Below are 16,885 nucleotides of genomic sequence, written 5' to 3'. Positions count from 1 at the left end.
TACTTACTGTGAATTGAATAAGATGTTTGGGAGACACCGTATTGTTCGTCACCTGCTGTAGGTGAAAACAGTCAATTTCTTACCAGTTCAAGGCTGTCCAATAACCACAGGAAGGTGCCTTATACCGAGTCAGATGCCAGGGGTCCATCTAGCTCAGTACTGTCAACACTGACTGGCAGCAGTGCTCCAGGGTTCCAGGCAGGGAGTATCTCCCAGCCCTGCCTGGAAACAACATCGGGGACTGGACCCTGGGACCTCCCGCATGCAAGGCAGGTGCTCTAACCACTGACCTACAGCCACTTCCCCCAAAGCAAAGGATTTGGGGAGGGGGGTGTTGGGGAAGCATCCTCAACCTTCCCCCACCCCCAAAGAACCAGCTTTTAAAAGATGTCCTTTTGCAAAATAAGAGGGGGGACACTCTCCGTTTTGAGTGTTGGGAGGTGGTCAGGTGTCAAAGCAATCCCCAGCACAGGCTCCAGGGTTCAGGAGTGAGTGAGGGGCACAGACAAAACACCCTCAATCTCACTCCCCCCTCCAAAGAACCAACTTTTAAAAATACTTTTTCTTCCCTGCAAAGATGGGGGGAAACATTAATTTTTCCCCCAATTGCGATTTGAATTCCAAAACGGTTGGTTGGATCGCACTTCTTTTTTTGGGGGGAGGGGGTCAGAGCAGGTTCCCATCCACTACCCCCCCTCTTTATCCTCAGAGACAAAGTTTGTAGAGGCTCGGCGTGGCCAGCTGCCTTCCCTTGCCGCTCCCAAACCTAGCACCCCCCCTCCACCCAACTCCCTAATGCACTGAAGTGCAGGAGCCTGGCTTCAGCAGAGCTGCTCTTAATGGATAAAAGACTCTCCTTTCCGGGAGAGAACGAGGTGGGGACAGAGTGCAGAGAACATTAAAAGCGGGGGGGGGGGGAACACACACGGATGCATGTGCCGTAGCGTCACCAAGGCCTGATCAGGCTCTTCTAAGGATCATTCTGCATCGTCCCCGGAGAGATCAAAGCCCCCTCTTTTTCCAAGGCTAAACTAGCCACAACAACTCCCTTATAGACACCTGGCTTATCTAGCAGTTCTGGGCTGGGCTTGCTGCCTGCTTACTCTCCAGTTGCAGGAAGGGCTGACCCCCTTCCCCCCACCTCACGCGATCTGAGGCATCCGGCAACGAGATGAAGACCCCGACAGGCCAAGCTGGAAAAGGCCTAGCCCTCCTGTGGTTTCCAGCAACTGGTATTCAGATGCATAATGCCTCCGACTGCGGAAAGACAGCACAGCCATCGTGGCTAGCGGCCACTGATTTAGCATCCTGTTCTTGTGTTCTTATGCTCCCTTAAAGAGAGAGTAAGTTACTAGTCCTCATGGTTCTGAATAAATAGGAGCATAAGACGATCCTGCTGGGTCAGGCTGATGGCCCATCTAGTCCTGCATCCTATTCTCACAGAGGCTTATTATTTATTTTATACTTATTTATTTATTATTATTATTATTTATTATTATTTATTAAACTTATATACCGCCCGACTAGCAATAGCTCTCTGGGCGGTTAACATAAAATATTAAATTTATATCTCGCCCTTCCTCCTGGAAGAAGCCCATTATGGGAAGCCTGCAAGCAGGGCACGAGTGCCAGAGCAACTCTCCCCTCCTGCGGCTTCCAGCAAACGGTTTTCAGAAGCATAGAGGCAAGGGCACAGCCATTGTGGCTAGTAGCCGTTGATAGCCTTCTTCTCCCCCACGGATTTGTCTTTTTTTTTTTCAGACTGCCTTCAAGTTGATCCCAACTTATGGCTGCCCTATGAATAGAGTTTCATGGTAAGTGGTATTCAGAGGGGGTTACCACTGCCTCCCTCGGAGGCTAGTCCTCCCCAGCTGGCCAGGGCCTGCTTAGCTTGCCACAGCTGCACAAGCCAGCCCCTTCCTTGTCCGCAAATGCCAGCTGGGGGGCAACTGAGCTCCTTGGGACTCTGCAGCTTGCCCACGGCTGCACAGGCAGCAGGGCACGTCACCCCTGAGCCAGTCGCTGTGGGGGTGATCTTTAGCTGGCCTTTGACACCCAGGAGACACTAGCGGGGATTTGAACTCACAGACTCTGGACTCCCAGCCAGGCTCTCCTCCCCACTGTGCTACTCTTTTAAAGATGTGCACGAGTTATCTTATCAGAGAGGGAGAAAAAATTCCTCTGCCCACGTTCTCTGCGCCATGCATCGTTTTATAAACATTTCTCATACCTCCTCTTACTCGCCTCTTCTCTAAACTAAAGAGCCCCCCAAATGCTGCAATCTTTCCTCGAGGGTAAGTTTCAGCGCACCCACACACACACTCCTGGCCCCTCTCCGTAGCTCCCCCCCTTACCTCGTAAACCGAACTTTGCAAATGTTACATTCATAGGGCTTCTCGCCTGTGTGGGTCCGGATGTGCCGTGGGAGCTTGCCTGCCCCCTGGATCACCTTCTCGCAAATGGGGCACTTTTGGAATGCTTTCGCTCTGATTTTCTTCTCCACCTTGTGGGACCAGGACGGGTATTCGCCGCCCTCTTGGGAAGTGCTAAAGTATTTCAAGTAATAATCCACGACCCCCTCGTCGTCCTTGCGGTCCTCTTCGGCCAGCTGCTGCCGGCCCACGGAATTGATCATCTGTTGTAGGAGGGCGCTGGCTGCCAGGCCGTCCACCTCTCGGGCGTCTGCCTCCTCGCCCTCCCCTCCCCCGGGAATGAAGGCGGGGGAGCCCCCAACCTCTCGCTGGTCCAGCTGAGCCCCCGCCGGCACCTCGTCATCTCCTGCGGTGGCTTGCAGTTTGCGCCCGCCAAATCGTCCGTTCTGGGAGGCGGGGAACAAAGGTCCTCGGGCGGCCACCGACGCCTCCTCCTCCTCCTCCCGGTCTAGCCACATGGCGTGGTTGCTGTCGGGGTCACAGTCGTTCGCCTTTGGTCTGTCACTGAGGGCGGCCTGGGAGTAGAAGTCCATGCCGTTGCAGTCTGGCTCGTCCTCTTCCTCTTGGCCACGGAAGCTGAGCCTCTGAAGGTCTCTCAAGTCTGGGTTGGTCCATGGGTAAGTGCCCTGTTGGCCGTTGATGGGGTTGCTCTGGAAAAACTCCAGGTACTCCTTTGCTCTGAGATGGTTCCTCTGATCAATTTGATCTACTGTATCCATCTGGTCATGCTTGGCCAGAATCTTCCTGTCCAGGAGATCCGTGCAAACGTCCCTTACCACCTGGATCTCTAGCAGCTTGGCGGCGTTGAGGATCTCACTGACGTTTGATGTGCTGACGGTAAGGGTGGCGGTGTAGGCGAACTCCAGCAGAGACGAAAGGGCATCCGCGCTCACAAAGTCTATCTCGTACACGTTCTGCTGGTCCACCACGAGCCCCGAGGTGAACAGCTTCTTGAAGTACTGGCTGCAGGCCGCCAAGACCGAGCGGTGGGTGGGGAACTCCTGCCCCTCCACCAGGATCACCACGTCACAGAGCAGCCCGTTGTTCCTCTGCTCGTTCAGGCTGCTCAAGATGTCGCTGCTGTGGTCGGGGAACGGGATCCCGATGGGGCCGTCTACGCCGCCCTCCATGCTGACACCAGAGGGCTGTGGAGAGAGAGGAAAGAGAAAAAGAAACAGTTGACTCCCCTCTGCTTGACGTGGCTACCTGCTTTTACACATTATGGCCAGAGCACCTGGGCTGCATCCACACATCAGCTTTATTGTCATCATCATCATCATCATTTATTTATACAGAACCATCAGATGCCACACAGCACGCTGCATAAAATATTGCTCTAGTTTTACTGACTGTACAGAACTGTTTGCCGGAATGTTGCCCAAACTTTGTTACTTCACACCCACCGTTTTCTGGGTTGATGGGGTTGCAAATGGATTCCTTCTTCCCCAGATGCAACTGAGACAGAAAGGAGCACTAGACCTCCACTCAATTCTGCTACATCTCCAGTTGTGGCTTTTACATCGCGTGACAATTCAAGTAAAATGTGGAAACAGAATAAATCGCCATCTGAATGCATCCTTAAAAGGGCGAACCAGCCCACCGTAGTAATTTGTGGCACGTAGAGCCCCTTGCAAAACTTTAGGTTGCCTGCAGACACTTTGCAACCAGGAGAACAGACTCCCCCATGCCTTGCGTTGGACAAACCATGTCTACAGTTTTTGCAGGTGAGCCATGGGTATCTCATATCCCCAAGATCTGAGTTGTCATTTCAAAATTTATAAGCACGTTTCTAGTCCTTGTGACTGCTGCATGCTCGCCGTGTGCATGTGTAGGGATTTAAATCTTCAGACAATTTCTAGTCAGATCAGCTGGGCATTAGCTACAGGCACGGTAAGCATTTAAAGCCAAATCTTTCATATTCACACATGAGAATCGAAACACAGCCATCCTTCAAAATTTGCATGGACCCGGATTTTGCTATGCACTTCTACAAACAGTATTTACAAAAAGGTGTCTATTAGGGGAAAGTGTGAATAAAAACGGATGTATTCACGAGAATAATAACCCCCCAGAAATGCATTATGTTTGGAGAAATGGCTTGTAAAAATGTGCACATTAGTCAGAGCTGCATGCAAAAGAGGATTGATTAGGAGAAATTCACACTAAAATGCTGAACGTTTTCATTGGGATTTTAAAAAATATATATATCTCAAATTATTGTAGAAACCTAAGAAAATTAGAAACTGGGAGAATTGAAAGGGACCAATCCTTGCATCTCTAGCCACAGGGCAGGCCAGTACCAAATACCATGAAGAGAAAGGCAGTATAAATTCACCCCACGTAGCCTGGGCCACTTATAAAGTCTCACGGGCGGCACCACGCACAGTTCATCACCCTATAACCACACCTATAATTACTCTGCGTTTTTTAAAAAATGAAGTCCCACCCAAATTTTGTATTCTGAATACAAAATCCCACAGCCCAAATGCATTACACAAATTAGCATCTTGGGGTTTATATTCAGCCAAGCCCTAATCAGAGTCAACCCACGGATATGAACGAACATAAGCTAGCCACGTCTATTAACTTCGGTGGGTTTACTCCGAATAGGACTAAGCACTGAACACCACCCTATATATGTTAGTTTGGTGTAAGTTCATTGTAGCTGAGCTGAAAGGTCAGCCCATCGAACACCCGGATCATATTCAGTAACCTCTGTACGTTTGTCCACATGTTATACTGAACACGGGGACAAGCAGTATCTATTTATTTCATTGGTTACATTTATACCCTACTTTCCTCCAAGGGAGCTCAAGGTGACCTAGAGGCATGTTTCTCCCCTGCCTTCTGATTTTATTCTCACAACAATGCTGTGAGGTAGGTTAGGCTGAAAGACAGTGCCTGGCCCAAGGTCACCCAATGAGCTTCATGGCCGAGTAGGAGATTTAAACCCTGGTCTCCCAGGTCCCAGTCTGACACTCTAACCACTACACCACCCTAGATCTATACGCATGTATACATACATACATATATATAATTATTATTTTGCAAGAGTGTGCCCCCCTGTAAAATTGTACAGCTCAGCTGCGATGGGCACAGACTGCAAACTTGCTGAGCGTTATGTGTGAATAAATGCATGAGCATTCAGCTCAGCTAATGGGTACCCAGATTGTACACTCTTTGACCGCCACACACAAGCATCCCCTTAAGACTTTCAAGCAGATTCATGAGGGCTAGGAACTTCGCACAGAACCCAACACATTCCTTCCTGCAGACCATCTCCTACTGCTGGTCCAAACCCCTCCAAATAGCTTGAAACCTCCAGTTTTCTTATCTCACATGCACCAGGCCACATTCACACCATACGTTTATTCTACTATGATTCCACTTTAAACTGCTTTCCCCAAAGAATCCTGGGAACTGTAGTTTGGGAAGAGTGCTGAGAGGAGACACATACTCCCCTCACAGAGCTACAATCCCCAGAGTGGTTTAACTGTCAATCCCTCTTTCCAGGGAACTCTGGGAATTATAGCTCCATGAGGGGAATCAGGGTATCCCAACAACTCCTGGCACCCATAACAAAATACAGTTCCCAGGATTCTTTGGACTGTTTAAAGTTGAATAATAGTGGAATAAATTGATGGTGTGAACGTGGCCCCAGAGAAATCTGGGCTTTATAAACACACATCACGCACCGCCCCTTGCTGTACTCATAAAGACCAAGCAATACCTAGACAGGAAAGGCTGGCTCCCACCCACCTCACAGTGACACAAGCACAAAACACATGGAAATTCTGGTTTGCCCAGCCACCCAAAGTTTGTGGAACACGCCAACACAGCCTGCTGTGCATGCCAATTATACACCCTGAACAGGCAAAGTTCCTGGCTGGAGATTATCCCACCATTCAACACTCATCACTTTTGTTTTTTGCGCAATGCAGCACACATCTCATGCTGCTAGTCCTCATGTCCATGTTGGGCATTGCTAAGGGGCACGTTACGGGCATGGGGGCTGCGTGCACTAAGAAATTACGCCGAGTTAGCACACAGCTGTGATTTGTCCCAGGCCACGTTCACGCCATGCATTTATTCCACTTTAAAACAGTCATGCATAGAATCCTGGGAACTGTAGTTTGAGAAGGGTGCTGAGTTGTTAGGGGATGCCCCTCTTCCCCTCACAGAACTACAGTCCCCAGAGTTCCCTGGGAAGAGGAATTGACTGTTAAACCACCCTGGGAATTGAAGCTCAATGAGGGGAATCGTTGGCTAGAATGGCCTTTTCTAAAGCGAAAGCAACACCTTTAAACGCCTTTTAAAAAACCCTGCCACACAAGATTTCCCTTCCCTGAAACACACAACATTCAGAAGGCACGTTAAAAGAAAACAACTACCCCATTCCAAGCCGTGCATGACTCATTCCAAATCCAGAACTAGAACATGTTCAGAGTGCTGGAAATACAGCCAGATGGACGAAAGACGAATAGACCCGATGGCCTAACATTCGTTTATTAAAAGATAAAAATATTTGCATACTGCAATGTTATTAAAAATATATCAAAGCGCTTTACAGCAATTATAGCACAATTTAAAAACACACAAAATCACATTTATTTGTTTAAAAGCATTCAATGCAAGTTACATTAAAAAACTAAACCAGAAAACTGACATCTTTTTTTTTCAAAAAAAGGCTAAAAACATTAAAAAAAAAAGAAGCTTTAAAAACATCTTCAAAAGCAATTCCATCTTTAAAAAAAGGTTAAAAACATATTGGTTTTTTTAAAAAAAGGTTTAAAAACATATTAAAAAGCAATTCCGACACAGACGCAGACTGGGATAAGGTCTCCACTTAAAAGGCTTCTTGAATCTTTTCTTGAGATGCCGCCTTTGGAGATTGAACCTGGGACGTTCTAGATGCCAAGCAGGCGTTCTGCCATCTGAGCTATGGCCCTTCCATACGAGCGAGCCATGGTGGAGTAAGCGAGAGCCAGCCAGTTGCGACAGAGGCTGCTGCTATCCAGCTCTGTCCCTTCCTGAACGTAAGAACAGCCTTGCTGGATCAGGGCATAGCTCAGCGGGCAGAACATCTCTGTTGCATGCAGAAGGCCCCAGCATCTCCAGGTAGGGCTGCGAAATGTTCCTCGCCTGGAACGCTGGAAAGAGAGCTGCTGCCAATCAGTGCAGACAATACTGAACTAGATGGATCAACAGGTCTGACTCAGTATAGAGCAGCTTCTCGAGTCCCGTGTCCAGTATCCTGTCCTCACAGTGGCCAACCAGACGCCCATTATAGGAAGCCCGCAAGCAGGACCAGAGCACAAGAGCAACTATCTCCTCCTGCGGTTTCCAGCAGCTGGGATTCAGAGGTAGACTTTCCCTGAACATGGAGGTTCTTCTATCACAAGAGCCCTTCTGGATCAGGCCAAGAGGGGCCCATCTAGGCCAACATCCTGTTCTCACAGTGGCCAACCAGACACCCGTTATGGGAAGCCCTCAAGCAGGACCTGAGTGCAAGAGCAACTCTCCCCTCCTGAAGTTTCCAGCCGCTGGTCTTCAGAAGATTCCAGCCTCCGGGCTGTGAAGGCACAGCAAAAGATCTAAGGGCATCCTTGCTCCAAGGAATGCATTGCAGGTCGGTTTTCCGCACCATCAAGCAAGTTATTCGAATTGTGCAGCCCCACAGTGACACCTGATGTTTGGACCCAGATGCCTACCACATCGCTTGCTGCACTGCGCAGAACTCCAAGAGGGCTGCCATAACAGGATGATGCCACAATCACACACACACCCTTGCCAGTACTTTGGGTGGAAAGTGTAGGATTTCAGCTGGGGAAATAATTATCCTTTTATTTATTGTTATTTATTACTTGCTTTCCCTGGAAAGCACACCAAAGCAACTGGCAGCAATAAGATTACAAGCAATCATAACAAACCCATTAAAATAACACACACAAACACACAACTGAAAAACAGGTCAGTGTAAACAAAGACAACTCTTGCAAGAGCTGCCACATTCAACAAGAGGCAGGTGATACTTAAAGTCCTTCCAATTAAGGCAGAAAGGAAGGTTGGATGCTGACCCAACGCGAACTTGCTCAGTTTAATAAAAGGCTACTGAATTGGCTCAAAGATCTCTGAAGGACACCTTACTGCAGTTCCCAGACCTGCCAGGTGAACTGAATGCAAATTATGTTGGTTTTGGGAGTAGAACTTCATCTTCAAATTTTTGATGCTTTAGAGCAGCCTTTCCCAACCAGTGTGCCTTCAGATGTTGTTGGACCACAACTCCCATCAGCCTCAGCCAGCATTGCCAATGGTCAGGAAAGATGGGAATAGTGGTCCAACAACATCTGGAGGCACACCGGTTGGGAAAGGCTGCTTTAGACCGTTTGGGCCTTGAAAGCTCGTAATTGTCGGGGTGAAATAAATTAAACAATCCCCATTCCACTCTGTGTGTGTTTTGATGTTTGCTTTTATATCTGTTTTACGCTTCAGCAGAGCAGCTTGCAACGTTCTGAATGCTGGGAGAATTTTTATTATTTAGTTGTTTAATTAATTATTCGTTCATGTATACATGCCGAGGATCATGTGGATGAACTTGAAGTGAACCGAACCAGCTTGCTTGTTCAAGGGACGAACGTGAACTGGGAACGTTCCAAGCTCTGCGTTCTGTTAAACGCATAATAAACAGAATACAGTCCTGTTGAAGGAATCGTGCGTACGACTGGCCTGTAAATATGTCTCCGGAAAACCCAAATGCTCAGAGACACGCCATGTATGTAGCCTTCATAAAGCGTAAGACGAGCCCCAAAGGATCAGACCTGAAGCCATTGAGGCCAACCAAATGCCTCTCGGATATCCTCCCAGCAAGACCTCGTCTGCACAGTACATTTAAAGCAGTATTATACCCCTTTACACAGCCACGGCATCCCCCCCAAAGCATCCTGGGAACTGTAGTTTGGGAGGGGTGCTGAGAGCTGTTAAGAGACCCCCATTCCCCTCACAGAACTACCATTCCCAGAGGGGTTTAATAATCAATTCCTCTTCCCATGGAACTCTGGTCTCCTCTCAGCACCCTGAACAAACTACAGTTCCCAGGATTCTTTGGCAGGAGTCATGACTGTTTAAAGTGGCATGATCCTGCTTGAAATGTATAGCACACAGGGGGCACAAGACTCCCCCACCTGTGATCCTCAGCAGATGGTATTCAGAGCAAGGGTTCCCAAACAGTGGTCCGCAGATGCCAGCCTCATTCAAGTGGCCCAGGGCATGTGTGGGTTTGCAGCTGAAGATGGGAGATGGTGCATCCACCACATTACATATTCCCATTGATTTTTAACTGTATTTTGATTATTATTCCTGATACATTGTGTTTTATTGTATCCCAATCTGAATTCCATTGTGGGGGTGGGTGGGTTTGGAAACGGCTACGGATCATCTGGATGAACTCGAATCAAACGGTGTGAACTAAACTAGCTTGTTTTTCAAAGGGGGAAAATGTGAACTGGAATTAGTGCCTTTTGGGGCACGTTGGACCGGAAACAGCTCCATTTTTTAAAAAATGAACTTTTAAAAAGCTCTGCCCAAGAGTCAATCTCATGGAACTCGGCTGGACTTGAAGATGCACCTGTGAAGCATCATTGCTGAAAAATGAGGTACGGCCGTTCCGGGGACACAGCAAAGTGAGAAGAGTGCAGATCTTTGAAGCAGAAGGTCCTACACTAGACAAATCCTTCACCCAAAACCACGCAGAGCCCCCACCCACATGCCCCAGCACACTTCCTTATTGTGTGTGTGTGGGGGGGGGGGAGGAATCTTAACTGCACAAAAGCATTATTATGGGTGCTGAGGCACATTGAAGGGAAGTGGTCACAGTTGCACAATCCCGGCTTCAGAAGGAAGAGGTTTAGGCCACACGCGAGAGGAGCTGGCGGAGAAAACGCAGAAGGAGTCACTGCTAGCTCGGGGGTGGGATGGGGGGAGTGGGGCTCCTAAAGGAGGTGCTGAAATGGAAGCGGCTGAAGACACCATGGAGAGTGGGTGCAATGTGCATGGTTTCATCTGCAAAAAATAGGCAATGAATGGGGAGCTATTTCAAGGCACTCTCTGCCTGCCCGCCCAGACCACTGGAAAAAATCTTACTGAACAACTCTTCTGGCTTTTGAGATTTCAACGAAGAACGCAAGATTTGTAGGGAGACCCAGATTTCCTTTTAAATGGAACCTGAACTTTTTTTTAATTGATGGGAGGCCAGTCCTCTGGTTCTGGGGCTACAACCAAGTAGGCCCTGTGGAAGCCGATCTAGCCCCAGCGCTCAGTTGGAACGGGAAGCAGCGCCTCTTACCAGCTGATCTTCGAACATAGGGAGGCTTTCACAGAGTTTCACTCAGGATTTCCCCTCTGCTTTGCAGAAACAGCCCCTCTAGTTGTGATGTTCAGGCCAGAAAGCCACTGTAGCGCCCGCCAGACGTTGCTGGACGCGAGCTTACGTCATCCCTGACCAACGGTCGTGGGTGCTGTAGTCCAAAAATATTGTACTTTATGTATTTTAATTTGTTTTAATGCTTTTGTGATCTATATTGGGAACAATTTTATTATGCATGTGTTTTATTGTAAGCCGCCCTGAGCACCCTACTATGGGGTAGAAGGGTGGGACAGAAAAAAATAAATAATAAAAACATCTCGGGAGAAGCACACGAAATACCCCCAAGCAGATGCCATCTTAGGATGCAGTAACAGGAGGATAGCATTTTGATCACGAGTTGACTGAATCATATTTGCCAGTCACCTAAAGCAAAAGTTTGGGGTACTCCAGGTGCTGCACTGGCCATGCTTGCTGTGACTTGTCACCCAGCAACATCTGCAGGGACAAGGGTCTGTGCACCTGCCGTAGGCAACATAAAACAGAATACAAAGCCATTGCAACCTTAAAGCACAACAATTAATTAATGAGGTACAAGAGCCGGCGACGGATGTTGGGAAGTTGTTTGTCCGTTCGCCATGCACCTGGTCACCTAATACGCTGCAACCAAATTCTGCATGTTGGTCCCTGAGGCCAAGTGGAAGGTTTTCACCTACGCTTCGACACTACTGGACGGCACCTTTCAAAACTGCTCTGATTTTAATCGAATTTTGCATGCTGTTCCTGAGATCGAGGAGAGGGTTTTCATCTGGATACAACTGGGCACCATTTTAATTATTGTATATTATTATTAAATGTGTATAGATCCCTTCTTCCCAAAGAGAGTCCAGGGGGGCAAATGGCAAGCGATAAAAAAAAAAAAGTTTTAAAAAATCTTAAAAACAAAACATAAAAAAAAATAATTGCAGTAGAGATACAGATTGGGATGAGGTATCTACTTAAAGGGCTTGTTGAAAGAAGACCTTTAAGTAGGCGCCGGAAAGACGGTGACAGAGACAACAAGACAGACAAGATCTTGAATTAAGATGGCAGACAATCTTTCAAAACAGCACCAATTTTTTTGGTTCCTCAGAATTCCCAAGCAAGGATGAGGCTGCTAGGCGTGAATAAAACGAGCCAAACCACTGCCAAAACAGTTCAACCTCGGTGCGGTCATATTAAAAAACAAACATCAGTCAAAGCAAAACCAATCGCCATTAGATAGAACAGGGCTGCAAATTACATTGCATTGATGACAGCTCTGTGTCCAAACGACTCATTTATCAATCACAGCTCTGACTTCACTCATTGGCTAATCGTACCGACAGGCAGGAGCACCCAAGCTGAATCATTTCACAGAAATCGCTTAACAAGAGTACCTGCACATTTTGCTCCACGACTCTCTTTCGAGGAGGGCTGGAGACTTAAAAAAAAATGAAAGCACAAAATTCTGGGCTACCTGCTGGGGGCACCACTGCAGGACTTTGCGGGCACCATGGCACCTGCGGGCAATGGGTTGGCAATCCTCGGCCTAATGGTTTCTCAACAGCGGAACAAGCTGCCTCGGGGTAGTGGTGGAACTCTCTTATCCTGCATTGTAATCCTGCAGCAAGCAGGAGGTGGGCTAGATGGCCTTGAAGACCCCTTCAAACTCTATACACCCCATGAAGCTCCAAATGGGAATACGTGGGGCTTTTCAGGCAGACTTCCTGTCCAAGGGCTGGCCATGCCCAGGACCGGCTTAGCTTGAGGCAGCCTTAACAGCAGGTCCTGAAAAAACCGGTAGTGCAACTCTTTGACAAAAAAAGGCCACAACGAAGATGCAGTAGCCCAGGTAAAGGCAGGCAAGGCCATGAACCAAGCAGAACCTGGCAGAGCCAGCTATTCCAGTTATGGGGGCAAGAGGGATGGGGCGGCACTTCCCTGAAAGACATCGACAGCCTTTTGCTGCCGTTTCAGAAGCAAGGCAAGTCACCATGGGATGTTGCAATGGGATGTTGCCTTAGAACAGGTTACTCCACCCGAAGGAGGGCTTGCCAATTCTCTGCCCCATGTCGTCAGGGGAGCTGCACTTAAATCTACCAAGAATGCCACTCCATCAGCCTGAACACAGGCCGCCCAGGCATGTGTGCTTCTCCGCCGTGACCACAGAGAAGAGAAACTCCTTTTGCAGAGGAAGAAAAATGTCAAAAAGTTGGGAGGACAGGTTTTGGCAGGTTCGGCACATAATTTTTGCCCTGTGCTTGGAATGAACTCGTTCAGTCAAGAGAAGTTCAAAAAAACCTCTCAACTGCACCTGCAAGTTGTTCCCATAATTGCCAAGAGAACTAAAAATCAGTTAAGTTCATTTGAGGAGTAGAACTTTAAAAGACTTCTACTTCATGGTCACATTCCTTTCTCCCACAGCAGGAGGCCCAGACTCTTAGCTTTCATTTTTTTTAAAAAAAGGAAGTCCATCATTTGGACACCTATAAAGAAAGACAGAAAGCAAAAGGTGGAGACAACTTTCTAAGGCTTATTAGGCAGATAGGGAGCCACAGCTACAAGCAAAAGAGGCAAGCCCGTGCCAAAGAATAGATTTTCATCCTTAAAACCAGATTTAAGCCCCTTTTGCAAAATCTGCAATTTTTAAAACAAAGTATTCCCCCATCGCACCCAAAAATAATAAAAACAATCTGAAAGCTACAGGTTTAACTCACCACCCTAGAAAACTGCCATGCAAAGCGCCGCAGTCTGGTTTTGAGGAGTGGGTGAATTTCCACAGTAAGTTTCCACTGGGCTGGGCCGTGGATCTCATAAAGTGGGCTGGATTTTTATTTGCCTCTTGTTCCTGGGCACAGACGGGGGCCGGCGAACTCTAATTCCTCTCCTACACATTGCTTGGGCGGAAAGCACACTGAAAGCAGCCTGACTCAAACCACCACAACCCCCACTCACTCCTGGGCGGTTTTGCTGGAAACCCATGCTAGAAACCACATTTCCTTAGCAAATCCTCAAAAATGTAGAGCACAGTGCAAGCTGCCTGGAACTCAGGGCCGCCGGATCCATGCTTGGAATGCTGTGCCCAGTTGCACCCACCTCACTTCAAAAAGGATACTACAGAGTTGTTATTATTACCGGAATTTATTGCCCGCCCTTCACGCAGAGGTCCCAGGGTGGGTTACTGAAGAGCAACCAAAAACGATCAAGGGGACTGAGCAACTCCCCCATGAGGAAAGGTTGCAGCATTTGGGGCTTTTTAGTTTAGGGAAAAGGCGAGTCAGAAGTGACACGAGAGAAGGGTATGAAATTACACACAGCGCGGAGAAAGTGGATAGAGAAAGGGGTGTTTTTCTCTCTCCCTCTTTCAAAATACTTAAACTCGGGGAACTTCTGATGAAGCTGAATGCTGGAAGATTCAGGACAGACAAAAGGAAGTTCTTCACACAGCAGATAAACTACTGAATTTGCTCCTGCAGGAGAGAGTGATAGCCACCAATTTGGGTGTCCAAAAAATATTAGTCAAGTTCATAGAGGGTAAGGCTATCAAGGTGGGCCACTGGCCTGATCTGGCAGCCGGGCTCCTCCAATTGTCCAATAACATCGGGACAGCTTATCCCTTATTCTTTTTAACTCAATGGTAAGGACTTCTGCCCGTGAGCTTGCAGAAACAGATAATTCTTCCTCTTTTTTCCTTATTTTCCCCCTCTTCTCTGGCTGTAAGTAATCTCATGTCTGAACAAGCAGGAACGCTGTTTGACTTTCCTTTCTTTAGCTGTACTTTCCGATCTCGTCTTGCAGGAAGAAAAGGGGAGGGCGAGAGAGAGAACTCCTAATAATAGGACAAGAGTTCCTTGGAATTTTTTTTATGGCCTTGCTTCCTCCACAATTGCATTTTTCACACCTCTCATCACTCAGGGAACCTATCCGGGTAAGACAACGCTGTTGTGCTGCCACGCACTGGGAATTGCATAAGGCTTTGGCCTAACTCTTGCACGTCCTGGGGTGGTTTTTCTGTTTGTAAACTTCAAACTGTGTGGTTTGTGCTAAAAATAAATAGATCTGAACAACAAGAAGGGCCACATTCACACCATACAATTATTCCACTATGATTCCACATTAAACCATCATAGCTTCCCCCAAATAATTCTGGAAAGGGTAGTTTGTGAAGGGTCCCGAGAGTTGTTAGGAAACCCCCCTATTCCACTTACAGAGCTATAGCTGTCCGAGCAGTTTAACAGTCAGAGCCCACATTTTCCCAAAAACTGGCATTTGGTCTCCGGAGTCTTCGTCAAAGAGAAAGGCTGCTTCTCAAGAATTTGTAGCTCTATGAGGGGAAACCCAGATCTAACAACTCTCAGCACCCTTCATGAACTACAGTTCCCAGGATTCTTTGGGGGAAACCATGGCTGTTGAAAGTGCAATCATAGTGGAATAAACATATGGTGTGAATGTGGTCTAAGTGGCTTCAAAAACACAATGCACATCTGGATGGCCTTATCTGCAGTAGTGAATGTGCCATCTTAGATTAGGGATGGAGAACATTTGTGGCCCTCCAGATGTTGTTGGGGGGAGACTCCCATCATCTCCAGCCAACACGGCTCATCCTCAAGAGATTACCTCTGCCTTAAGATGGGCATGACAGCCAGTGTGCCTTTGGGAAGCCGTCCAACAGGGCAGAAAGGCAAAATCACCGAGATCATCTGCAGGAGTGGCGCCGGTTGTCTCCCAAGTTGGCGAGGCTCATTTAACATCGACATGAAATTGAGCCTTTGGTGTCATACAGAGGATGGCTGGGATCTCTTCTCGATCATCCCAGAGTGCAGGACATGGAAGAATGGGCTCAAGTGACAGGAAGCCAGATTTCAGCTGAACTTCAGGAAAAACTTCCTAACTGTTAGAGCGGTACGACAATGGGGCCAATGACCTAGGGAGGTGGTGGGCTCTCCAACACTGGAGGCATCCAAGAGGCAGCTGGTGGTTGGACTCCATGGCCTTATAGGCCCCTTCCAACTCATAAGATTTGCCCAGTTCTCTGCAACGCTCTGCCAACAGAGATCCAGCAGGTGGTTTCTGCTTTAACCTATAAAGGATTGCTGAAAACCTCCCTTAATGCCAGGCTTATGCGGGCGGTTAAGAAGATGTCTTCTTTGCAATAGCTGACCTTTGTTTTCACTGTACTTTTAATGGTTGTTATACAGGGGTTTTTTTGTTACACACTGCATTGATGTATTTTGAAACACACAAATGTTAATAAATATAAGAAAATAAAAAATAGATGCCCCCTCCGCACTGCCATAATTAAGAGTCATCAATCAACCTCTACGCCTCCACGAAGCTGTCCGATCCTTCCCCCCCCTTAAAGCTGTCTACGCTATTTATTTCATTTATATACCACTCGTGAACCATTAGCCTTTCCAAGCAGTGTACATCAAAACAAGCCATTCATTAAAAAACAAACAAATAATGGCATTATCATAAAACCAAACACTACCTTAAAATGCCTGCTGGAACAAGAAAGTCTTAGTCACAGAAAGAAAGTCAAATATAACAGATAGTTGAATGGGCTTTAAGCACTACATCAAAGTCGACCACAGTATCCTTCTGCTTCGCCTGGAGGGATTGGGAATTGGAGGCACTGTATTACAGTGGTTCCATTCCTTTCTCTCCGACAGGTACCAACAGGTGGCATTGGGGGAGGAGGTATCAGACCCTTGGCCTCTCAATTGTGGTGTGCCACAGGGCTCTATCCTCTCTCCCATGCTATTTAACATCTATATGAAGCCGCTGGGGGCAATCATCAGGAGATTTGGGCTGCAGTGTCATCAATATGCGGATGACACTCAGCTCTATCTCTCGTTTAAATCTTCACCAGAGTTGGCTGTGGAGACCTTGTCCAAGTGCCTGGAATCCGTGAGTGGATGGATGGGAAGGAACAAGCTGAAGTTGAACCCCGATAAAACCGAGGTACTACTTGTGGGGGACAAGAGAAGGTTGGGTGACATTGACCTGAAGTTCAATGGGGTGAGTTTACCCCTAAAGGACCAGGTCCGCAGCCTTGGGGTTGTGCTTGATT

The 16,885-nt window shown here is 47.6% G+C and overlaps 1 protein-coding gene across 1 annotated transcript in view; it reads right to left on the bottom strand.

The window, feature by feature from the left end:
• ZBTB7A (zinc finger and BTB domain containing 7A) overlaps positions 1-16,885 on the bottom strand; it is a 41,292-nt gene that overhangs the window by 10,646 nt on the left and 13,761 nt on the right. The window contains exon 2 of the mRNA XM_061601093.1: positions 2,355-3,577. Coding sequence (XP_061457077.1) covers positions 2,355-3,562 — 1,208 coding nt within the window. The 5' untranslated portion in view covers positions 3,563-3,577. The remainder of the gene's footprint in view (positions 1-2,354; positions 3,578-16,885) is intronic.

This window comes from Rhineura floridana, chromosome 18 (genome assembly GCF_030035675.1).
Source record: "Rhineura floridana isolate rRhiFlo1 chromosome 18, rRhiFlo1.hap2, whole genome shotgun sequence".
Classification (NCBI taxonomy): Eukaryota; Metazoa; Chordata; class Lepidosauria; order Squamata; family Rhineuridae; genus Rhineura; species Rhineura floridana.
Note: the sequence above shows the minus strand (reverse complement) of the source record. Positions and strands in the feature narration are given on the sequence as shown.